The sequence below is a fragment of the Condylura cristata genome, unplaced genomic scaffold (genome assembly GCF_000260355.1).
Source record: "Condylura cristata isolate star-nosed mole 26May11 unplaced genomic scaffold, ConCri1.0 scaffold00004, whole genome shotgun sequence".
Classification (NCBI taxonomy): Eukaryota; Metazoa; Chordata; class Mammalia; order Eulipotyphla; family Talpidae; genus Condylura; species Condylura cristata.
The window spans coordinates 27,227,924-27,254,731 of record NW_004567105.1 but is presented as its reverse complement, the minus strand read 5'-3'; the positions used below and the strand labels follow the sequence as shown (position 1 = coordinate 27,254,731).

At 35.0% G+C, this 26,808-nt stretch overlaps 1 protein-coding gene across 1 annotated transcript in view; it reads left to right on the top strand.

The window, feature by feature from the left end:
• The window catches only part of ZDHHC17 (zinc finger, DHHC-type containing 17), a 56,918-nt gene that overhangs the window by 4,886 nt on the left and 25,224 nt on the right, over positions 1–26,808 (top strand). The window contains exons 2-5 of the mRNA XM_004675866.2: positions 16,030–16,133; positions 18,111–18,233; positions 23,912–23,989; positions 24,488–24,632. Of these exons, the coding sequence (XP_004675923.1) occupies positions 16,030–16,133; positions 18,111–18,233; positions 23,912–23,989; positions 24,488–24,632 (450 nt within the window). The remainder of the gene's footprint in view (positions 1–16,029; positions 16,134–18,110; positions 18,234–23,911; positions 23,990–24,487; positions 24,633–26,808) is intronic.

The window sequence follows — 26,808 nt, the reverse complement described above, 5'->3', positions numbered from 1 at the left end:
TGTTTAAAACATAGCTTTCTCCGGTCTTTAGAAATTGGTGTCTTTTTTAAAGTTCACCAAAATGGTATAGGATATATCATTGTAATACAGATTTTAAAATCCTGTACGTTAAGCATAGTAATCACTGAGTCAACATGTATAACGAAAATACAGTTCACTGGTGACTTCATGGACTGTGCAAAGGCCGGTAGAATTAATCACTTGTAGTTGGTTGTGAGAAATGCCATTTTGCTGTTTTGACTTACTTGTTTGCTAATGTTTTAAACTTGAGATATTTATCCAAGAGTGTTAAGAGTGAACTATGAAATAGGTTTATGTAAAAGCAGATAGAAGTTTAAATGTGAGTACTGGTGTTAGTCTGCTTGAGTTTAAATCCTAATTTTGCCATTTATTAACTATGTGATCCCAGCCCCAGGTAAGTTATTATCCTATGTCCCCGTTTTCCACACTAAATTGGGGAATATGATGATAATATCTAATTCATAAAACTGTTGCGAAGAATAAACGAGAATATATACTTAGTATCTTCATAAACATTAGCTATTAATGTAAGAAGTTAGTAATGTCTCATACAGTAGAAATTTACATATAGGAGCAACTGATCGGCTAATTAAAATCAGTTATCTGGTGATTGAGGAGAAGACAGGCAGAGAACACTTTATTGTACTTATTTTTTCTTAAGATATGTGCTTTGATCTGAGAAATATTTATTGAACATGAAAGTATGGTCTTTAATTTACTGGGCCACAAAATAATAAGAACAAAATAACACTTGGTAAAACAGGAAGTTTAAATGTAGACTTTCAGGTTTCTCATGACAGGCAGAGGTAAGTTACTGAGTATGGGGGTGGTGGGAAATGGGAGGTGAGAGAAGTGGGGAGAGAATGCACATAGGCAGTATGCCCATACACATTTCACTAGAAACTAAAACTGTGGACTCTTCCTGGTGGTGCAGTGGATTAAAGCACTGCACTATGAAGCTCTCCGAAGCCGCTGCGGCATGAGTTCAATACCCGGCCAGGGAGCTGAACCACATGCATGGCAGAGCTCTCCTGTCTCACCTGCTGCTCCCCTCCGAAGTGTACTTTGTCAGTTTGCCTGTTCTGTTCCCCACTCTGTCTCTAGTGAATCCTCTTATCCTTCACACTTCTGGTCTGCACCCCAGTTCTGTAAGCATAAATCAGTAAATCTTTAAAAAAATAAAAAATGCACCTTGGAGGCCCTTCCTGGTGGTGCAGGGGGTAAATCTCAGCACTATGAAGTTATTTGCAGCCACTGCCCCAAGAGTTGGATCTCCTGCCAGGGAACCAACCTACGTGGTGCAGCAGACCTCTCCTGACTTACCAGCTGCTCCCCTCAGCAGTGTATTTCAGTCAGTCTGACTGTTCTGCTTCCTACTCTATCGCTGGTGACCCCTCTCATGCACTGCTCCTCTGGCCTGTATCCCAGTTCTTGTATGCATAAATAAAAAACCTCTTTAAAAAATGCATCTTGGGGGACCTCCCTGGTGGCACAGGGGATTAAAGCACAGCACTAAGAAACTAAAGCCACTTCAGCATGAGTTTGATCCCCACCCAGGAGGTGATCCACATGGCTCTCCTGACTCGCCCACTGCTCCCCTCAGCAATGTACTTAGTCACTTGGCCTGTTCTGCCCCCTACTCTGTTTCTGGTGAATCCTCTCAACGCCGCTGCACGTCTTGCCTGTACGCATAAATTCAGTATGCATAAATAAATCTTTTAAAAAATGCACTTTGGACTTCCTTTTTTTCGAGTATCCTAAGATATGTTAGGGTAATTAGGGTTGATTAGTTAGGTGTCTTGGCATAGTGTGTTCTTAACAGAATTCCTCATATATTATGTAATTCAAAACCATGTAATTTCAATATCAAGATTATGGGAAGCTCTCCTTTAGATATGATCAGATTCCAGTTTTATGATTCTATTCTATTACAGGTCATGTCACTATTATGTCTCTAAAGTGAGCAAGTAAAACTTTTGCCCAGTGAAATAATTATCCAGGTGTAGGATAATTTCCTTTATGTAGAGCTATAGGCAGCACCTTAGGAAAGTAAAGTGAAACTTCAGTCTTTTGTGTAGGAGATACAAAGAATTTAATTTCCTAGAGGGTTAGATAGAATGTCTTTCAGCTTTTGTTTTATACCCTGAAAACTTTCCGAGTGATTTACTCCTTTTCTAGGGTTAACACATACTAAATATGTAATCCTTTAATCAGAACATTATAGTGTTTTAAGATCATCTTTCAGATTATCTGTGACTATTGTTGAGAAAGATGTAGATGATAGGGCTAAATTTACTTGAAAAATTTTTTGTGTGTTATCTCGAATAACTTATTTATCAATTCTTTTATACCAAGAAAAATAAAAAGAAAAATTATAACTGCTGTTGTATGTCCTTTTTTAGTTTTTAAAAATAACTTTATGATTGTGAATTTTTGTTATTTTTTTTTTTAAGATTTTATTTATTCATACAGAACGGGGGTACAGGCCAGAGATGTGGAGGGTGAGAGGATTCACCAGAGACAGAGCAAGGAGCAGAGCAGGCAGATCTACGAAGTATACTGCTGAGGGGAGCAGTGGGCGGGCCAGGAGAGGTCTGCCTCGCCATGTGGTCACCTCCGGGGCAGGTGGGAATCGAACTCATGTGGAAGTGGCTTTAGTTTCTCAGTGCTGTGCTTTAACCTGCTGCGCCACCAGGGAAGACCCAAATTTTTGTTATTTTTTTACAGGGTTTAGTGAAGGATGAACAAAGCTGACTGATTCTATTCCCATTTCATTCTCATTAAACAACAAAAAAGTGAAACAACTCTTCTGTGAGCTGAGGACAGAATTTGCTTGTTGTGTTAGTTAGAATTCTTGGATTGTAACTGTCACCATCCCTTTTAAAACTTACTCAGGCAAAAAAAGGAATATACAGACTTACATAACCCAAATATAGGAGTGCAGGTCTGCTCAAGGATCACGGAAACCCCAGCTGACAATGTCACCATTCTGTCTTCTATGCTAATTTCTGCCTTTGAACTTAATTATCTCCTAACATTGAATAACTTTTTCCTTGGTGGGGGTGAATAGGAACATGGATATATCTATCATCTCAACTTACCTTTATAAAGGGATTGCATCTCTCCTCTTACTCGACTTTGAAAAGTGGCCTTGAGTTTCCCTGATGTAGATTATGTGGTCATGCTTATGACCATGGGTTAGGGCACTGTAGTTGACTGTGATCACTTGGTTGAAGTTGGAGAAACAGTTTCCTTAAAGAAGGATGTTGGCATGTAGTTTGTAGGCCACATAATCTCTTAGCAACTACTATAGAGAAATGAATGGGTGTGCTATGTTCAAATAAAACTATCAAATCAGGTGGTGGGCCAAATTTGGCCTGTGATCTATATTTACCAAACCTAATCTTGAAACTCCCAAGAAATTTATGCTAAAATATACATTTTAGCTTACTGAATTCCATTGACTACTGATGTGCAATAACTTCATCAAAATTGGATTTGTGTGGGAGATGGGTTGTATGAAGTAAGAGAGAGAGAGAGTGTATGTGTGTGTGTGTGTATTAGAGTCTAATGGAAACTTAGATAAATACACATGCTTCCATACACACCTCAGAGTTTCTGATTTAATATGTGGGTATGGGATGTGTATATTTTGAAAAGTGTCCAAAGGTAATTCTGACACACATTCTCATATTTTAACCCCTATTCTCTGGTAGCACACTTGATAATATAGGAAAGTTTTATTACAGGAGGAAGAAGGAAGCTCATTTTGACATTGATTGTCTGAGACATTGTACAGTATGCTTTTCATGTTGTTTTTTCAATCTGATAGCTAATAATGTTAATTGCTAATACTTAAATTATAACTGAGCTTGGGACCATAGAAAAGTTTTGTACATATATTCATTCTTTTAATCCTCATTCCTATTTTACAAGTCAAGAAGGTGATTAATAGAGAGGATGAATAACTTGTTGATGAGTGGCAGAATGAACTTGAATTCAAGCTGCACAGTGTGGTAGTGATGGTATAGCGTTGATTGAATACTATTTGCGAAGTGCTAGCTAATACATTTCCTTCTTTTGCTTTTAAAACCATTGATAATTTTTAATACATTATATTTTTAGAGTAGCTTTAGGCTTGCAGAAAATATATTATTCACATATACAACATAACTATTGAGGAATGGTTTATTTATGATAAGTTGTTCAATTTTTCAATGTTTAATTGCTAATTTTTCTTTAAATTTGGTTTTTTATATTGAGATAGTTATAGACTCATGTGGTTAGGAAAAAATGCAGTTCCTTTGTACCTTTACCCTGGGTCCTCCTTATGGTAATCTCCACTAAGAGTTTGCTGTTAACATACTTAAGATAGAGATTTCCATTACCATAAAATCCTTCATATTGCCTTTGCATCCCTGCACCATCTTCCTTTCAGTCTCTGATCTGCTTAACCCCTGATAACCACTATGCTATTCTCCAATTCTCTATTTTTGTAATTGTAAGAATGTTATTAAAGTAAAATCTTCTGGTGTGTAACCTTGTGAGATTCACTTTTTTCCATTCAACATAATTCCTTGGAGAGTCATCCAGACTGTAGTGTGTTCAGTTGTTTATTTCTTTTTACATTGAAGGGTATTTGGGTTGCTTCCAGTTTTGGGTTATTATAGATGAAGCTGCCTTAACCATTTGTGTATAGGTCTTGAAGTAAACATAATTTTTAAAATTTCTCTGGCATAAATACCCAGGAGTCAAATAATAAGATCATATTGTAGTTGTGTGTTAACATTTTAAGGAAACTGCCAAGCTGTTTTCCATAGTGGCTGTACCATTTTACATTCTAACCAACAGTGTATGAGTGAGATCTCTCCATGTCCTCACCAGCATTTGGTAATATCATTTTTTAATTGTAGCATATTTTAATAGATATATGATAATAATTCCTTGTATTAATACATTTTCCTAATGATTAATGTTACCAACTCATCCTTTCATCTGCTTATTTGCCATGAAATGTCTCCTGGTTTTAGTTTGTTAGGGCTGCTGTAAAAAAATAGCACACACTGGGTAACTTAAATGATGAAAATTTGTTTCCTCACAGTTCTGGAATCCAGAAGTCTGAGATCAAGGTGCTGGCAAACTTGATTCCTTCTGAGGTCTCACTCTAAGTCAGAGGCCATCCTCCTGCTGTGTCTCCACATGGTTTTTCCTGTGTGCACACGTGCCTCTGGTGTCCACATGTATGAGTTTTCTCTGCTTTAAGGATACCATTCAGACTGTTGTAGGATAACAAGGTGCTGAGTTTTCTGGGCAGGGACTTTTTGTTTTGGAACTCTGATAGCCTTTATAAGATAAACTTTAATGGAAGAGAGGATACTTTGCAGAAATACCAACCCAGAGGGAGCTGTAGTGTTTGTGTTGTCCTCCATGTGGTTTGCAAATATTTCCTTTGAAAGGGGGTAACTTTTTTTTTTTTTTTTTAAGATTTATTTATTTATTCATACAGAACTGTGGTACAGGCCAGAGATGCGGAGGGTAAGAGGATTCACCAGGGACAGAGTCTGGAGCAGAACAGGCAGATCAATGAAGTACACTGCTGAGGGGAGCAGCGGGCGGGTCAGGAGAGGTCTGCCTCGCCATGTGTATCTAATCCAGGGCAGGCGGGATCGAACTCATGCAGAAGTGGCTTAAGCTTCTTAGTGCAGTGCTTTAACCCGCTGCACCACCAGGGAGGGCCTGAAAGAGGTAACTTTTAGAGAAATATTCCAGTTGAATGCCTGCTGAGTTGTAGAAAATAGATGTCTCTGGGATGCTGTTTTAGCGGAGTGTTAGAGAATTCTCAGTAAAGTGTGATTTCCCTAGAGTTACTGAAGGCCTAGAGACTGAGGGCTTATGCTACTTTCCTGGGGCAAGTGTATAGGTAAGAGATACATAAAAGAACCTTGCAGTAACAAGAATCAGAAGAAGGGGCTTCCTTTTGTGTCTGATGATGTTCAGTTAGGGCTTTTTCTCTGGACCAAGCAAACAATTTAGGAGCTGGACAGACTAGACCCATCTTGAAAAAACTTACCAGAAATTGTGTGAGAATGCGTTTGATTAAGTTTTTAGCTTAGACATTTTGAGAGGTAGAAATTGCTTTAAGTAAATATCAGTAGGATAGGAAAGAGGAAGACTTATGGAGTTGGGTAGGAAGAAAAAGTTATCACATGATCCTTTAAATTGTACTCCTATTGTCTGTCATTTGCACTGAGTGTCTATTTGAGTTGGATTCCCAAATGCCTTTATTTCAGCTGAAGATGGGATTTGTATATTTTTTCAAAGAAATCTCCATGCCAGCCATATTTGTATTCTTGTAATTAAATTAAAATAGACCAATTTACATGTGTACTTGATTCATACATTATAAAATGAACAAAACAGGGCCCTCCTGGGTGGTGCAGTGGGTTAGAATGCAGCACTGCAAGCAAGCTGCAGCCCTTCAGTGCGAGTTTGATCCCTGGCCCAGGAGGTTACCCATATGGCACCGCAGATCTCTCCTTTCTCGCCCTCTTCTCCAGTCAGCAGTGTACTTTGTTGATCTGCCCTTTCTGGTCCTCCCTCTATCTCTGGTGAGTCCTCTCACCACCCCTGCACCTCTGATCTGTACCCTAGTTCTGTATGTATAAATAAATAAATCTTTTTAAAAAATTAAACACCTACTTACAATGTTTAAAAAGTACTACTTCAAAAATTTCCAGACATGAAAATAGAGCTTCCATATGACCCAGCAATCCCACTCTTAGGTATATACCCCAAAACACAAAAACACTGATTCTAAAGGACACCTGCAGCCCCATGTGTACTGCTGCTCTGTTTACAATAGAAAAGACTGGAATGAACCCAGATGTCCAAAAATAGAAGACTGGATTAAAAGATGTAGTACATATACACAATGGAATATTACTCAGCAGTCAAAAAAGACAACTCATGCCTTTTGTGGCAAAATGGATGGAGCTGGAAGGGATCATGCTTAGTGAAATAAGCCAGAAAGAAAAGGAAAAATACCAGATGGTTTCACTCATAGCAGGCTCTTAAGGGATGGGGATGGAGGGAGGGGAATAAAAAGAGAAAGAAAGAGACAAACAAATGTAATATAGTAAAAATAAAAACAATGAACAACTATAAACCAGAAACATTTTAAAAAATAATATTATAGTTTATTTTTATATCGTTTTGTGTCTTTTTCCATCTCAGTTGTAATCCCCGTGGGCTTCCCATGACTAAATCACCCATGTGCCATCACCGTAGTCCAGTGCATTTCCCCCTCCGCACCCCATTTTTGATCCCATTCCCTACTTCACCCCCGTGAAATGTCTCTGGTGTGTTATTGTTCATTATTATTATTATTATTATTTTCTGCCCTGGGCCTTTATACTCCTGCTATGAGAGAAACCATCCGGTATTTTTTTTCCTTTTCTTTCTGGCTTATTTCACTAAGTATGATCCCTTCCAGCTCCATCCATGTTGCTGCAAAAGGCATGTGTTTATTTTTTTTGGTTGCTGAGGAATATTCCATTTTGTGTATGTACCACATCTTTTTTTAATCCAATCATCTACTTTTGGGCATTTGGGTTGACTCCATGTCTTTCCTATTGTAAATAAAGCATTAATAAACATGGGGGTACAAGTATCTTTTTCAATCAGTGTTTTTGTGTCTTTTGGGTAGATACCTAGGAGTGGGATTGCTGGGTCATAGGGAAGCTCCATGTTTAGCAGTTTGAGGAACCTCCAAACAGTTTTCCATAGTGGTTGTACTAGTTTGCATTCCCACCAGCAGTGTAGGAGAGTTCCTTTTTCTCCACATCCTCGCCAACATTTGTTGTTGCTAGTTGTTTGAAGATGTGCCATTCTCACTGGGGTGAGGTGGTATCTCATTGTGGTTTTAATTTGCATCTCCCTTATTACGAGTGATGTTGAACATTTTTTCATATGCCTGTTGGCCATCTGCATTTCCTCTTTGGAGAAGTGTCTTTTTAGCTCTTATGCCCATTTTTGATGGGGTTGTTTATTTTTGTTGAGTTTCATCAGTTCTTTGTATATCTTTGTGATCAATCCTTTATCACTAATTTTGTGTGAGGAATTTTTTTCCCAGCCAGTTGGATGTCTGTTTTTTGTAATGTCTCTTTTGCTGTACAGAAGCTCTTTAACTTGATGTAGTCCCCGGTTATCGTTTCCTTCACTATTGTTGCATTGGATTCTGTATCTTCAGAGATGTTACTGAGGTGGATGTCATACAGTGTTTCACCCTTCTTTGCTTCCAGGTATTTTATAGTTTCCGTTCTTATGTCCTGGTCCTTAATCCACTTTGAGTTGGTTTTTGTTCATGGTGTGAGATAGTGATCTAGTTTCATTTTTTTGCATATAGCTTCCCAGTTTTCCCAGCACCATTTGCTGAACAAACTTTCTTTGTTCCATTGTATCTTCTTTGTTCCTTTGTCAAAGATTAGCTACCCATAAACCTGTGGGTTTATATCTGGGTTTTCTGTTCAAATCCACTGGTCTGTGTGTGTGTTCTTGTTCCAGTACCATGCAGTTTTGATTATTATGACTTTGTGTAGTATAGCTTGAAGCTTGGGATTGTGATACCTCCGTTCTCCTTCTTTTTAGTCATGAGAGTTTTGGCTATTTGCAGTCTTTAGTGTAAACCAGACACATTTTATGGTGGTCTAAGGGGGAATGGGAGTGGAACTGGGGTGGAAAGAGTGCACTGGACTGTGGTGATGGCACACAGATGAATTGGTGGTGGGAAGCCCATGGGGAGTACAACTGAGATGAAAAAATGCACAAAACGAACGATGTAAAAAATAAAAAATATAATAAACTTTTTCCAGACATAGGAGAAATTTTGTGTCTGTCCCACCTTTGTGGGGCCTAATTGGAAATGTGACCAAGTTGGTAACCTAGAGCAGTCAGTCGCCAGTTGATATATATTATCTGGAATATTGTCAGTCTCCATGGCAGAGGAAGAAAGTAAGGATTGCATACTGACTTTACAACCTATTATCTGAAAATAGTATATTCCTTTTATTCTTAATCTTTGGGTAAAAAAAAATCACTTAGATACTTATTTTTCAAGGGGGTCAAAAATGAACATTTTTAGCACGTGCTGAGAAAGAGAAATGAAAATATTTGATGGGTAGCTCTGTCTAAATATAAAAGTCAACACCAGGAAAAGCCCAAGAAAAATAGTTTGTGACTATAACAAGTATAATCTTTGAAATTAATATATTGAGAGCCTAAATGACTAAAAATGAAAGAGGTATTTAAGATGAATATAAGTATGTAGTAGCATAGTTCTCAGATTAGATTATATCTAATCTAGGTACATATGTATCTTTTTCAAATATGTTAAACAATCTAATATTGGGACTCAAATAGTATAAAATGGACGGGGTTGGGGGAGGTCAAGGGAGCCAAGGGAAACTAAATGTATTGAGAAATCTTTCTAAGTGGGCTCCTGGAACAGAAAAGTGCACTATGTAAAAAACTAAGGAAAACTGAATATAGACTTTTAGTTAATTATATCAATGTTGGTTTGTTAACTGTATCAAATATACCATTCTAGTTTGGGATGTTAATCATAGAGAAAACTAGAATATGGTAGTTCTAAACTCTGTATTGTTTTTGTAAATCTTAAGCTATCCTAAAATATGAAGTTTATTTTCTGAAATATAATGGGCATTTGCTTAATCACCAAATATCTGTAGAAAAAAATTATGCCAAATGTATGTATATTGTTATAGATATATTTATATTGTATGGATTAATGCTAGGAGGGAAAGAAGTATAAAACAGCTTTTGAAGAAACTAGGTGATGAACATTTTTCTGTTCTAAAAGTTTCCTTTATTATCATCTAGTCAAACTTGTTGGAAGCAAAAATTTAATTTCACATTTTGAGCTGAGGTAATGGGTGTATACCCTTATCTGTGGTTTTGCTTTTGGGTGTTCCAGGTATCTGAGATTGAAAATATTACCTATAGTATTGAGAGCAAAAACCACATTAATTATGTATTTCATACTATGTTATAATCTATATTGTTATTCATCTTTTATTCTTCCTAATTTATAAATCTATACAGTATTTGAAAAATATAGTGTATACAGACTTCAGTACTCTCTGCAGTTTTAGTTTTATCTGCTGGGGGAATATAGAGGGAATATATAAGGAGGGATGACTGTATTGTCCCACTAATTTCTGCATCAAGTTGGACTCTTACTAGACACAATGATTGTATCCTGTTAGCTAGAATACATAGAAAATAGGGGACTTGTTTATTACTGAAAAATTGACTAGAAGCATCTCCATTATATAACCAAGTCATTTTTGTTCCAATGTTCCCTTAAAAGAGGGCAGGCACAGCAAATAAGCTGGTAATGACTCTGTCTTGAGTGTAGTGCTATCTGCTGGCATTATTAACGAAATACACTTTTAAAGAAAGTTTTAAGATTCTGAGGAGGCTACTTATGCTGTTATTTTCCCCCCATAATATACAATTACAACAATTAAAAAAAAATCATGATGATATCCCTAGAATTTAAGTTATCATTATTTCAGATTATGCGGACATGTCACATTTGGCGTATCAGTTTTAGTGGTACACAAAGACCTTTTGCCTTTGTTTTCTTCCTGTCAACAGCCTTTTGTAAGGCTCTCATTTTCATGTTATAAATTTAATGGGATTAAATTTGAAGTGTCAGAAGTATATAATTAAACACATGACTTCTTGATTCAGAGTCCAGCTTGTTAGAGTGGGATGCCTGACAGCAGGTACACAGTACAAGTTATAAATATGGTTAAGCCCCACTGGCTTGGTAATTCACCCCTGCATATGGGCTGTGCACCAAAGACAGGCAGGTCATATCCAAGCCCTAAAATTGTGTTGAATGGAGTTGTGCCCCCTATCCCCCTTTTTTGTCTTGGAAATCCATTTATTTTGTTATCGGAGAATTACAGTATCTTTTAGCATTATATTTTATTCTTTGAATTATCTTTCAAATCCTTTGCACTTTTCCAGGTAAGTTATTTTTCTTGTTATTCTCAGAGCTTTTTATTTTTGGATTACAACTATTATTGCCAATGTTCTTATATTTATATTTTTGGTCTGGCTGGAAGTTATCTGCTAGCAGAATTAAGGTGGGAATCTAAGAGAGTCCTTGGTCTTACTGAGACTTGATCTTCACGGGATAATCAGACTCTGTGAGGCCTTGATCTTCATTTTCTCATGTCTTACAGTAAACATTTAGGAAAGTCCTGAAGCCATTTTGAACAAGTTACTTAGACCTGACTAACATCAGACAGGTGACAAGTGTCCAGAGATTCCATGGAAAACAAACTCTCTCCTAATAACAGGGAACAGTCTTCTCTTAACATGGGAATGGTATAGGCATTTATATATTCTCTGGAGTTGTGGCTGACCCTGGGAAATCTCCATGTAGGAGCATGATGCCCTGAAATCTGCTTTGTGTGGCCCTGTTATTTGCAGGCACATTTACTGTTAAGGAAACTATATCCTTGGCTGTATTAGTTTGTGTCTGTCTGTCAAGCACATCACCCTTCTGTGTTGGAGCCTGATGGCTTATAAAAAATCTTCACTGGCTAACCAGATGTTCATTTATTGAATATCTTTCATTTCTTCCTTATACTAATTCTTTATGCTCTATTACATTGTCCTGTATTTTTCTGCAGAACCCCTATTTTACATTTATTTGCTTTCTTTTATATTGTAGTTGCTGGTCAGGCAATTCTTTTCCCTTACCCTTCTTTCTGAATATTTCTTAACTTGCTGTGTTTGCATGTTTGTTGTTTCATATGTATGTTACTGTAGAACAGATTCTTGGAGGACCTTTTTGATAGAGGATTATGGAACCTCTATATTTGGTTTGTAATAAGCTTCGAAGTGCTGAGCTATACAGAATTCTTTGGTGTCAGAACTGCCTTCCCTTTCTAATGAATGCAAACTAAAGATTTAGGTCTAACAGTTTAGAAACGCTAACTAGACTGCACACAAAAGCACTTGGTAACTAGTTGATGGGTTACTTAAATCCACCTGGGCATATGAATAAACGTGTATTTGGCATCTGTCATCTTGACTTAGAGCCAACATTTGCCCCATACCTGCTGTGTAGGTTGATTTCTCTTAGCATTGCATAGCAGTTGAGCTTATCCTAGCTCTTCTCATTCCTCTACGACTTCAGCAGATTTTGGAGGTGTTCTTCCCTTCTAGTTTTCTTCTACAACTGTCAGGACTGCAAAATGTTTGACTCTCACCTAAGTACTTTGTGAAATTCCTTCTTAACCTCAATATATAAAATTGTATGATAGCCATAGAAAGGTATTTTTTTAATTATAAATTGTTTTAATTAAAAAATCCAATCTTCCATAAGTCCTAGTATCTGACAGAGTAAATAAAGTGCTTCCTTTAAAAAAGGAATGAATAGTTGGGGCTTTAACCTTTGAACTTACTGGCACCCTGGTGTTGGTATTTGAGGTACATCATGGAAACTCTTTGCTGAACTCATTCTACAAATAGGGTATCTGTCTTGTAGGTTAATTGCCTTGCTGGGTGGAGCCTGGGTGAAAGAGTAGAAACCTTTCAGTTCAGTAGCCTGCCTTTCAAGACCAAAAGGAATTAATGTATTACAAGATATAATTACATACATACGTGTTTTTAAATCAGTTTTCCTTTTCTTGGTAAGATAAATTACTTCGTTGATTACAGCTTAGCAACAATGATAGAATTTTAGGATATCATAAATATTGCATGTTGAAATGTATTTGATAAAAGAGCAAATCTAAATGAAAAGAAAATATCATCTAGACACTTAGGTGATTACTTACATGAACAGAAGATTTTTTTAATGTTTTTAAGGTTTTCAAATTACAGTTGCTATTTGTAGGGCTAGGATAGTGGTGGTTATCTTGATATATAGAGTATTATCATAGTCACATTTTTATTTTGCTTAAAAGTGAGAATGATTTAAGTACTGTATTATAATTTTTTTATATTAAGCAGATTGGAGATTTGTTTAAATGCCATTTCTTCTTTTTAGTGGGAGTAACTACTTTGCTAGGAGTACTCTATGGGTAGGTTTAAAGCCATCTTTTAAAAAATTAGATTTCTTTTACTAAGTGAAAACCTTAAAGATGGGATAAAACAAACTGGTACAGGTTTCATTTAAAAATGTTGCTGAAAATAAGTGATTTCTAGTATATTTGGAGAATCGCCTTTAGTAATGTGAGATAAACTGGACTGTAGAAAAACAGTACAATTTAATTATTATATGCAATAGATGAGGTCTGTGAGGATGAATATGAAATTAAAATTACATGTAAACATAATATTAAGTGTTTTAAACACTTACTGTACTTATTAATATTCATTATTTGCCTTAAAAAAAGTCTATCCTTAGTAAACAAGAAGAGTGGTTTGCCCCAGCAGATTTTAAGGGGAATTCTTTGAATAGATTGAGATATACTGACTCTGAATTTATTAGCCAAATAAACTGTTTTCTAAAATAGTCTTGTCCAATGATGATAATTATCCTTCTTTTTTTTTTTTTTTTTGCTGTGTATTTATTATTGTTGCACATGGCCATCAAAGGTCATTATATTGTAGTGGAAGTGCTGAACAGTCTTACATAACAATATTTAACAACATATATTTTCCCCCCTCTGAGGGGAAAAAAACTGAAATGATTTAAAAAGTTACATTGTTACTGTTCAGACATTGTTATTATGTATGTTTCAGTTTAGCATCTATTGGAAGATTCTTTCTTCCACTATTTGCTTTAAGTTTCTTGTCTCAACTGTCCTGCCACTAAGAGAATCTATTTCGTATACTTTACAGATCATTGTGGAACCTTCTGAAAAAGTACAAGTCAGTAGTAATGATGGTTCTGTGTTTGAAATGTTGGTGTATGCTTCATCAGGGCATTTTCCCCCCACTGGTTTTGATTTTTAAATGACAACTCATTAAAATGTTCTAAAAATTATGATTGTTAGGTTTTTGGCACCCACTTAAAATGCACTTGCCTTTCCCTGCCCTGTCTTGGAGCCCCAGTACATTGTAAAATGTTTTCCACAGTTTTATTGACAATATTATTCCATTCTGCTTGTAAACTATGAAAGAGGTTTTAATTTTTCTGTAGCTGTCTTATAACCCTTTAGGAAATTAAAGAATGATTTTCCTTGTGATAGGGGAAAAGAAAATGTAGAAAGATGCAAATGTTTGTAGTTGAGATGTCTTTCTTTACTTCTCTCCACTGAATACAGAGCATAGAGAAGCTGAGAATTGGAATGCAATGGAGTAATTAAATAGAAAAGGGTTTTTTAAAAGTTAAATGGGCAATTTTATGTATCGATTTGCTTTATTATTCAGACTGTGTAGTACCTGTCCATATTCAGAATTTACCAATGCTTTAATGGAGAACATTCTCTCATACAGTTACTTAGTAAACTATATGCAGTATGCATATTGTGAATCTGATTTTGAAACTAATAATTATTTTCTTCTACTGCTAATATAATTCTGTGATCATTACTGTGGTATTTTATTATCTGCTATAGCATTTTAAAATAAACTGAGCATTTACCTGTGTTTAAAGGTTATATACAAAGAATTTGATTTTGTGAAGAATTCATTCTTTATCATTAAGAATATTCAAATTGATAGTCTTTCTAAATTTATTTTGGAATTTCCCTTACAAATTGGCCACAGTACTGTAAACATAATAGCTTTTTTCATCTAGTAAAATGCCTTTAAATTTGCATTATTAAGATCACGGACCAAGAGGGCATGAATTGTTAGAAGGATTTCATTCCTGCTAGGTATCTTGGCATGAATTGTTAAAAGGATTTCATTCTTTCTAGAGATCTTGCTATGTCTTATCCTTTTATTTATATTTACATTTGTGTATTGTATATGTGGTGTGTTATATGTATAAATGAGTGTATCAGAATTACAGAAGTTAGATCATGCTCAACATGCTTAAAGTTTTCTGTTTACATATAAAAGAAACAATTGTATTTTCGTACACTTTTTTTTTTTAAAGATTTATTTATTTATACATACAGAACTGGGGTACAGGCCAGAGGAGCAGGGGTGGTGAGAGGCTTCACCAGAGACAGAGTGGGGAGCAGAACAGGCAGATCAATGAAGTACACTGCTGAGGGGAGCAGCGGGCGTGTCAGGAGAGGTCTGCCGCACCATGTGGTCACCTCCGGGGCAGGCGGGAATCGAACTCATGCAGAAGCGGCTTTAGATTCTCAGTGCAGTGCTTTAACCCGCTGCGCCACCAGGGAGGGCCTTTGTACACTATTTTATTGAGGAAACTGACTATGTATACACAAATTTTGTTTTGATAGGAAATTGTACACAGCATATATGCTTTGAATGTACATATTCTATAAAACTTGTTTAATTGGATTTTTATTTAAAAATTAGTTTAAGTGTGTTGACTTTTTTAGAGCTATTTTAATAATTTACATTTTATCATATTGGCCCCTTTGCTCTTTATTCATCTAACAGTAGCTGCCTAACAAATCCTCAGCATGATGGCGTATAAGAAAAGGTACTATCTGAGAATAATAGAAGAATCATATCACTGGTTATTTTCTTGAGGACCTCAGAGTTTATTTAGTATGTGATGAAGATTTTAAAGTAGAATGTTGGAGTTGGGGTTATGCCAGTATAGAAAATTTGGTCAGAGAGAATTAAAGTTGGTTTGATAGAGGAAAGGGTTCTATGAAACTAAAGATATCAGTTACTTAATTGTTCACTAATTTTCTAGTCTTACAGCATATATAGGGGGTAGGTTATTTTCTCTTAAAGTATACAGAACTCAGAAGAAGTTAAAAATCATTTCAATAGTGAGCATTTTCAGACATTAAAAAAAAAGTAGTAAATCATTTAAATGTTTTCTATTTCATTTTTCAGTCCTTGCTTTTGTATGTTTTTTCACTTAAACAGGAAATCAAACCTCAAAGCCATTATAACCATGGATATGGTGAACCTCTTGGACGGAAAACACATATTGATGATTACAGCACATGGGATATTGTCAAGGCTACACAGTAAGAACTTTTGTTTGTTTATTTGTTTGCTTTTAAGGTAAAGTAGATTTACATTGTTGGATTCCACCCCCACCCCCATTCCCACCCCTCAACCTGCCCTGCATTACCCATAGTCCATTGTGCCTCTTCCCTACTTTGCTCTTACCCCTCTCCTCTGGATACCGAAGTTCTATAGTCAGCTTTCAGGGGTTACATATAAAGTGAACTTCCCTTTTTCTGATCCTTTGTTTCAATATTCTCTACACTTCACATGTGACACCATCTGGTATTTGTATTTCTCCTCTGACTTTACTTAGCTTAATCTCTTTGAAACTCAATCCATGTTGTTGATAATGGCACGAGTTGATCTTTTTTAAATGCTGTGTTCCATTCTACTCTACCTGCTCACCCCATGATGAACATTCACCATTTTGGAGGCCACTCTGATTAAGAAATTGCAAATATATTCAAAATTCAACTTAGGCTTGTTTTGTTTTCATATTAACAAGGACCCAGTATTTTTTGCAGAATAAAGTTGATGATTCTTGAGACTCAATGATGGATTTTTTGTGTGTGTGCTTTATTATATTTCCCTCTCTACTTTTGCTTATGCTTAAAAATCTCTATAATAAGAAAATTTTATGTGGGGAGGACCTTCCCAGGTGGTGCACAGGGTAAGTCTCAGCACTATGAAAACTATCCACAGCCATTGTACTGCAGCACAAGTTCTATCCCTGATCAGGGAGCTAACCCATTTAGTGGAACAGATTTATCCTGTTTTGCCTCCTTTTCCCCATGGCAGTATATTTCATTTAGTCTGCCTGTTCTGTACCCCACTCTGTCTCTGGTGGATCCTCTTGCCCTCCTGCACCTCTAGCCTATACTCCAGCTTTTGTCTGCATAAATAAATAAATTTTTTTTTTTAATTCATGTTACCACATGATTATTATCAAGAACCAGAAAAGATTAGATCTGCATATGCTTTCCTTCTTAATCAAATAAGAACATCTTTCCGGCCCTCCCTGGTGGCTCAGCGGTTTAAAGCACAGCACTGAGAAGCTAAAGCCACTTCCTCATGAGTTCGATCCCTGCCTGCCCTGGAGGTGACCACACGTTGCGGCAGACCTCTCCTGACCCGCTCGCTGCTCCCCTCAGCAGTGTACTTGTCTATCTGCTTGTCTGCTCCCCGCTCTGTCTCTGGTGAATCCTCTCACCCTCTGCATCTCTGTCCTGTACCCCAGTTCTGTATGAATAAATACATAAATCTTTAAAAAAAAAATCTTTCCTAGAACTCTGCCTGTATATTCTCTTATGTATCATTACCTTGAATTCAAAAGATTTTTTCTCTACCTACTTCCCATCTACACATAAATTTTTTATTTGCCTTCAGGAATATCAATGCTAAATTTATGAATAAAGAATCTTGAGTCTTGTAAATATCCTTTCTTTTGTCTTTGATATGCTCTATGTTTACTTTTTATATACTTAGTAACATAATTATATGTACTTTTATAAGGTGCCTTATCTGTTTCGTAGAATAACTTAAGTGGAGATATAAATAAAAAGAAGCAATTAGTAGAGGGTTTATTTCTGGTATCCTTTTCTCTCTCTAATGACATAACATTCATAGAGATGTGGCCTTTACAAGTTGTAAAATGTGGCATGGCAAACCTCTCCTGACCCGCCCGCTGCTCCCCTCAGTAGTGTACGTTGTCAACCAACCTGTTCTGTTCCCCACTCTGTCTCTGGTGATCCTCTCACTGCCCCTGCACCTCTGGCCTGTATCCCAGTTCTGTATGCATAAATAAATAAATCTTTAAAAATAAATAAATAAATTGTAAAATGTATTTATGAAAGCTCTTGGAACATTGATATTTTAAAAGTAACATTTTATGTTGATAAATCATTTTAATCAAAGAGTATTATTTTCTTCTGAAAATGTTATTTTCAGCTTTAAATACTCATCAAATAGTAATAACATTCTCATTTCTTTTCAAGATACGGAATATACGAACGCTGCCGAGAATTGGTGGAAGCAGGCTACGATGTACGGCAACCAGACAAAGAAAATGTTACACTTCTCCATTGGGCCGCCATCAATAATAGAATAGATTTAGTCAAGTATGTTATTCCTGTATCTTTAAGTAACTGTAACTTTTAAAATGTAGATATCTCACCTCCCCTCCAAAAAATTGTCTATAACATATATTAAATAATATGCTGGGTACTCTAATGAGTGTTTTTTCACGTATGTATATTGTTTTAATAATTCTATGTGAAAAATAACAATCATCACTGCCCTAGTCATCTGAAAGCTGAAACATAAAGAGATTAAATGATACAGAGCCAATTTTGAGGTCAGGACTTTAACTCAAACAATCTAACTAGGAACTCATATTCTAAATTAGAATTCTATGGGAGGAAGCTACAAAAGAAGGTTAAAGAGATAATGGGTAATAATTTGATTTAACTACTCACACTAATATAAGTGATGCATACAAAGTAAGCATAAGATAATTTTTAACAATTCACTATATATGTCCTTATTTAATATTAATAAATAGTAGTTAAATAAAAGTCAGGATGACAGGTTTTTCTTTAGTAAACATGGTTTAGTGCTCTCTGAATTTGCACTTAAGATCTTTAGAGAAAGACACAAGCCTAAAATGAATTGCTAGCAGATGTATATTGAAATACAGCATGCAAATAGGATGTTAATACCAGCTAAAAATAACAAGATTTGCCCTTAATGTCCGAAAGTTAGAGCAGAAAAGTTGTAACTAAAGCACTGAACTACATGAATCACTTTCCTCCAGAAAGCATATTTCCATTTATTTGTTCCTTTTTTCTTCTTGAATTTCTTACTTTCCTTCTGCCTATAATATGGGTGCCCTGGTACCTATTTCTTTTGTTAGAAATGCTTTTGTTTGTGAAGAAAATTTGTACATGATACAGAAATGTAGGTGGACAATTTTTGTTTCATTTTTATTTTTACCCACTAAAAATACCATTCCACTGTTTTCTGGCTTCTGTTGTAAGAAATCATCCTTAGTGTTTGTTTTTTGAAGGATTTGTGTTTTTTTCTTAAAAGCTGCTTGAAAGCCTTTCTCTGTTTCAGTTTTCTGCAGTTTCGTGATGTATCAAGGTGTGGAATTCTTTTTATTTACCCTGACTATCCAGATCCTTATTTTCCAACTTATGTATTTTCTGGATTGATATTTTCATCACTTTTGGTTAAATCTCAGCCTTTCAGTTTCTTCAAGTATTAGTTCTGTCCCATTCTCTTTTTGCTCTTCTTCCATATTTGACCTTTCATTACATGCTCTCTATTTCTTATCCTCTTTACTGTGTGTTCTATCCTTTTTTCTCTGCTTTATTCTGAAACTTATCTTTCAATTCATTTATTCTCTATGTATAATCTTATTAAATCTAGTTCATGTATTTTTAATATTTTCATTTATAGAATTTTAATTTTCAACTTGATTTAGACTTTTGTTGCTGAAACTTTCAATTTTGTATACTTAAACATAATGAATACAGGTATTTTATACTCTGTTTCTGAAAATATGACATTTGGAATTGATGCAGGTTTGCATCTGTAATTTTCTTCTTTCTCATGATTGACTTTCTTTGAAAATATACCTGACATTAGCATTTGAATAATTTGAAACCTAGGATGAAATTTTCATTTTTTTCTCCTAGACTCAACATTCAATTTCTGGATTAGCTGAATTATCAGGTGACTGAGAACCATGGTAAAGCCATGGGATTTGATTTCATTCTCTTGATCAAAAATACTCATATTTGTCATATGTTTAAAGGTAAATTAGAAAGTATAAAGTAAGAAATAGAAAAAAATCTGAATACTGCTTGGCATACAAATTGTTATAAATTACTAGGGGGCTTGTGAGGTAATAAAATAGTGAATTATAGACTAGAACAGTGATCTGTCTATATATTATATCTTCAGGTGTTTAAACCTAATTTCTCCAAAACTTAGTCTAGAAAGTTACTTTCCTGAAACAGACATACGGCAAATAAGTGCAGTTTTCGTAGCTATTCATTTCTTCAATATTTTAATTTTAAATTCTATGATTGGGTCTTGATTTATACCCTGTTTAAAAGCTACAGGTGTTACTATTTCATGAATGCTGGTGGAAGATAGCTAACTCGGATAGAGACAAAGATTTTTATTATTCACAGCAGAGAAAAGCATTAGTATCATATTTGCACAGGCTCCTTTTGTGCCCGAGGCCTTATGGAAGCAGTTTACAATGGCCCAGATGGATGTGGCGCACACATGGGTTTGACTTGTAGCTTAGGGGATCCCATGCTTTTGTAGTGATATGCAAACTTTCTTTTTGTCCTAGAGGGATACCTTTACTTAAGTTTGCAAGGTTGCTTGATGTAAATACAATTCTGAGAAATGGCCTTTGTAAAGAGTACCCAGAGCCTTGCATTCTTAGTATACCCAGCAATACATGGAAGAACATTAGACACCCATAGAGAAGTGTCTGAACAGTTACATTCCGTTGAAATTTATTAAAGAAATTTGACCAAATTCTTTGGGTCACTTTTATAAAATTTAATGTAATTTGGAGAAGAGGAGACCTTCACTGTTAACCTGGATTAGGCTTATTTTCAAGTGTAACTTTATCTTACCATTTATATTAAAAGAAAAAAGGAATAACTGTCTTATCTTTAGTCCCCCTACAATTTTTTAACAACAGCTGATAATGCTTGTAATCTAAGATTTCAGTTTGATTTCAGGTTATGGTTTTGTTACAGGGCAGGGAGAGGGACACCCATGAACCCCCAAACCTGCCTGCTCTTAAATAGGTTCTGTCATCCACTGCATCAAGATAAAACATGTAAGACCTTTAGTGGAAAGGAACTTTAATACAATCGGTGTGCAATACAGCTAACATAAAGAACATAGTTTCTAAATCAAACACCCTGAATTACCCATCCCTTTGTGTATAAAAGTCCACCCAAAAGGGATTGGCCCTAAGCAAGGCCTGAAAGCCCACCATGAGTATAAAGCACCTTCCAGCAAGGAGCCATAAAAAGGGTCAGAAATGGCCAGACACGTCTGGGAGGAAAAGAACAATATTCAAAAATCAAGATAAATGGTACCATAGTTAACCTACACACGGATCTCTCATCCACATTTGATTTAAAAAATATATATCTAGTTTATGAACATTAAATGGCTACTTTTAATCTAGAAACTTGCCTTTTGAATTCATGGAAGTATTTTTGCATTATGGCCTCAGAAGTGTCTTGCTTTTTCATTTTGCTTCTTTTTCTTTTAGGAAATGTCTGTTACTTAGTCTGATACTGGAACCATTCAGATTGACTCATTAAGGTTTTTTTTTTTAGCTGCCTTTTTTCTCCAAGGGTAGCTATTATCTTTTGGGGAGATTTTTAAAATTTACTTTCTAACCTTTTTTATTAAATTTCTACTTTTCTCTATTTAATTTTCAACTTTCAAACATTCTTCTTATCTCCGTTCTCTTCTAAATTTCTTTTTTAGTATTTCATTCTTTTAGCATGGACTTTTGTCATGGGTTTGTGGGAAGGTATCAATTATAATTTTTTATGGCTTTCAAGTTTTTTTCCTCTACATGTCTGTTTACACAGCAAATTATTTTGGTATCCTTCCAGATTTGAAGCTTTCCTCCATAATCTGGTCATATTTGACCTCACGTTTAAGAGATAAACTAATGGGAAGTTGTGGGACTTGGAGACTTATGCAGGGGAAACTCCCAAATGTTTGTTTCTAGAGGTGTTTCTTAGGGGCTATTAAGTTTCTTTTAGAGAAGAATCATAATATCTGTGGCAGAAGGACTGTGACTGCCATTGACCAAAGCAAGGAAGGGGGGTGCCTGGAGTTCTTTTTGTTCATCATGTGATCTTCATTGAATCAGTCCACTTTCTGGACTGTTTTTTAAATGGTTCTCAACTGAGCTAATACCCCGAATCTCACATTTCTCTGGTAAGGGGGTATCTAAATAAATTCTCTGAATCCCACGGACGCTTCTTTGGTAAAGATGTATCTGAAATACCTTTTGCAAATGTCAAATGATTGGATGTTAAAATCAACATGAGCCTAACCACTAAAGCCAGAAATAAAAACAATACAGTGCAATTAGGGCTACAAGAAACAGAGCATTCAGTTCTACAGTAAATAATTTCTCCTAAAATTTATGTATTTTATAAAATAATACCAGTAATATAAAATTTGAGTAATCACTTTAAGATTTGACTTTACATTGTAGAAAGAATACTTGCGTAGCTAACACTGCAATTGCTTAATTGCTTTTTACCACTAAAATGCTTATTTGTTATGCTAGATATTCACTTTGAATGTGACTGAGTTCAAAAACAATTTTCTAGCAACTTATACTGACTTTCAACGTTTACAGCTCAACTTAATATTATTTTCTTCACAGGAGATAATTGCCATTAATTCCTTATCCTTTCCTAGTTTTTATAACATTCTGGTTTGGTTCTCTTTGGCATCTTATTCTATGTACATTTAAGATCTAGCTATTTACTTTTTACTTTTCAAGTGCTTGTTGATATGTTTTGTTCATTGAAGAGGTCCCAAGACCTGGAGGTCACTTGTACCTGTAAGGGCCTTCCTTGATAGTACTTTACTTGTATATTGTAGGGATATCTTGAGTTCAAAAATACTTGATTTTCATAGAAATTTGTAGTTTTTAGCTAAACTCTTAAAGCTACAAAGAATATTTTATAAAAATAAAGTTCTTACAGTTTAAAAGTGTAGACCTAGTTTGGAAATTAGTCATTGCCTTAGTCCGACTAGCAAGGATTTGAAATGTGAGTAAAAATAACCCCAGGGTCAGGGTCAGATATATTGACTATAAAAAAAAAAAGGAGTGAATTCTTTTAAAAAGTCCCAGTTGGAATTTTTAAGAAAATATTTCCTATCAAAAACTGCATGTTTTAAAAATATCAACAAGTATTTATTCAAAGCAGAAAATATCTGACTCAGTCGTATATATGAGTATATTTAATGATTAGAACTGTGGACATTAAGAGTGATCTAAGGCAGCAATCACAGCAGTGTAAAAGGCTCCGAAAAATACACACACATTTGTCAAGCATTTGCATGAAATTCCTTGAAATAATTTATTCAAGATTCACTTTATCAGTCCCAAAGCAAGCGTAATAAGCAGCTAGGTCTCATTCACTTCACAGGATAGCAAGATACTATGATATATTAGGCATTGATTTATTTATTTTTTTTTTTTAAAGAAATGCTTTTAAGCTAAAGGACAAGCATAGCATATAAGGCATCTTAAAGACCATTTATGTTATACTTTATAATTTACAAAATTATTTCATATGTTTTGTTTGATTTCGTAAAGTAAAACTTAAAAAGTGGAGCTACTACCCATGGTAGTGTCTGCCTATTCTACAATTGTCGTGAGCCTAATATTCTATCTACTATCACCATCTGATTCTATCTGATTCATATTTTTGTGGCTCTCTGACTACCTTCTTTTTGTGTGTGATTATTACTTGCCCTTGGTATTTGCTATGTAATTTAATGCTGTTTTCCTTTTGTCCTAGAAAAAAAAATTGTGTGATTAAAATAAAAATTTGGCTAACTATTTTTATATCATCACAAAAGGTTGTTAATCTTCAAAGCTATAAGTGAGCATAAAATCTAAAATGGAAAATAAGCTTATGTGGCACATTACTTGTCACATAATTTCTTAAAGTTGAAAATGAAAGTTGTCTAAATTATTTAAAATTTTGTTTTATAGATACTATATTTCGAAAGGTGCTATTGTGGATCAACTTGGAGGAGACCTAAATTCAACTCCATTGCACTGGGCCACAAGGTTTAAATTTGCTTCTGGAATTTTTTTTTTCCTTTGGTTCTTTTATTAGTTTATAAGCAGCTTTTTCTAAAGTGAATGGGAATACTTATGGCAATAGTTAATATCATTAGTATACCAATATATTGTGTCCAGTGTTATCTGAATTGGAAGCAAAGTTTTTGTCCAGTGTTCGAGAATTAACCATGCTGACATTAATTCTGTTAATAGTAAGATTGGGGTAAACTTTGGATTTGTAGATATACTTTTGCAGCATATATAATACAGCCTTACAGCCAAGTCATGTTGTAATAGGATAGACTGTAGTTAACTACTACATATTTAGAAAAGTTATGAATATCGTCATGAAATTGTTGAGACTTAATATAATAAACTTCTACATGTGTCTAAGCATTACCTACTTTATTATAACTTCTAAATATTGTGTCATATTTTCACCATTTTAAAATGATCTTTCAAAAGAACCCTTGAATCTTAAGTGCTTATTCTTTTATATTTTAGACAAGGCCATCTATCTATGGTTGTGCAACTAATGAAATATGGTGCAGATCCTTCATTAATTGATGGAGAAGGATGTAGCTGTATTCATCTGGCTGCTCAGTTTGGACATACCTCAATTGTTGCTTATCTCATAGCAAAAGGACAGGTAAAAAATTACAGTGATGTGAATTTTAGTCATGTCCTTCATGGTTTAAATGCCTAATGCTGTTAGATATGTAATAATGTAGTGGTATATAAATAGTACTTTTTGATTGATGAGAAATTTAAATAAATTTGTAGTTAGTTGATATTGAACTATTTAATATAGTTGAAAGAAAAACATGAAAGGTAATCATGAACCAGATAGTGATCCATTAACTTTTCTTAATTTTGGAGTGAGAAAGATGAGCCTAAAAAAATAAGGAAGAAATTTTAGGTCATCTTTTTTTCCCCTTAGTTATGTCTTTTGAATATATCATCTAAACTCATTTAAAACTCTTTTGGACACATTACTTGTTACTTTCTATACGAGGTGTCTTTTGAGTGAGTATAAATTCTTCAAGTTACATTTCTCAGTTTCTGTTATATAAAATAATGCTGCTTACATGTCAGAAAACTATTTCTCATGATTTAAGTGATTCTTCCAGATTTTTCCTGAATGTACTTGTAATCATCTTAGATAAGACCAATTTATATGTACCATGTTTTTGTAATAAATGTATTTTGTTAAAAGTAATGTCACCCAGTTTTCTTTCACGTGTTTTTTCTAATTATACTTACCCATTAGTTTTAAAGCTAAGGATCTCATTGTAGAAGAAAAACAATTTTAATTGCTGTTAATGTATTAGTTATTTCAACTTAAAGTTAGGTACAAATTAGAATTTTGATAGTATTTTATAAATTACTTAAGGTATTTGTTGTTGTAATGCCAATCAGTTAACATGGTGTGCATTATAACAGTAAAAGAGGCATAGACTGATTAATTGCTAGAGGAAGTTTATTATCTGTTGCTTTGTGAGCAGACTACCCTCCAAATCTAATGACTTTAAAACAACCACAACCACTTATTATATTTCATCGTTCTGTGGGTTGAATCAAGTCTTAACCACCTGGTTATTCTCATTGTGGTTAATTACTGTAGACTGCGATCATCTGGGGATTCAACTGATCTATAGAATGGCTCACTCACACATCTTGTGTCTGAATAGGGTTGACTAAAAGATTGGGTTTAACTGGGATGCTGGGACAACTAGGCCTCTTTTTCTCCATGCAGTCTCAGAACTTCTCTTTCTCCATAATACCTCTGAATATGGCCTCTCTGGCAAGGAAACTAAACTTGCATTGTGTCTCAGAGCTCTTGAAAGAACCAAAGTAGAAGATGTTTTGCCTTAAGTTGATCTAGCATAGCATTTCTGCACCATTCTGTCAGTTAAAATAAGCAACAGAGTTAGCCCTTTTCCATTATGGAACACAAGGGTGTGAATATCAGGAAGTGAGGTTATTGAAGGCTGTTTTTAGATTCCAACTACCAAAGGAGATTATTATTCCATGGCTTTTGTAGATGGAAGTTGAAGCAGTATGTGGTACTGCAGCATAGATGATGTCTGCAGTGGCCTGTACTGCAGATATACTTGCAGTATGTATTCACTTTTTTTTTGGTTAGAGTTTTTAACTGGGAAGGGAAAGTTGTGCAAATTTTTGAGTTATGGTCTCTTTGTTAGCTTATTGACGTTGGAGTTTGGATAACACTAATTTTTTTAGTTGACAAAGTATACAAACTATAAAATTATTAAAGGGCAGAGATTTCTATCTTTCAGGTATCTTTTGTGCAATAAATTTGTAAGGATGGTAATAAATGCTGTCAGTTTTCTTTTTCATGAATAATTTTCTGCTTTCAAAATTAACATACTTAATTTAAAATTTTCACACAAATTAAGGAAAGAGTATGACTTGGAAAATGAAATCCTATCTTCCTCAATCCCCTTCCCCCCCGAGATCACTTCCTTGAATATTTTAGTATATATACTTCTAGAATGTTTTCCACTTATATGCTGTGTATTGCGGTTGTAAAAAAAGATGAAAAGAACTTCTGGCATGCATTACATGGTACTTCGAATGGGATACAAAGTTCTTCTCTGACCTGCAGAACCAACTTGTAGAACCATGTATGGTCTAGCTGCAGGTCCTCATCAACCTCATCTTCTGTCATCTCCCCCTCACTCTGCTTTGCTGTCATTGAGCATCTCTGATGCTGTGGTCTTTGGGCCTTTGTGCTTGCTGTTTCTCTGCTTGATAAATCCTTTTACTCAGTGACATAGATCTCTCTTTCCTTTTACTTTAGT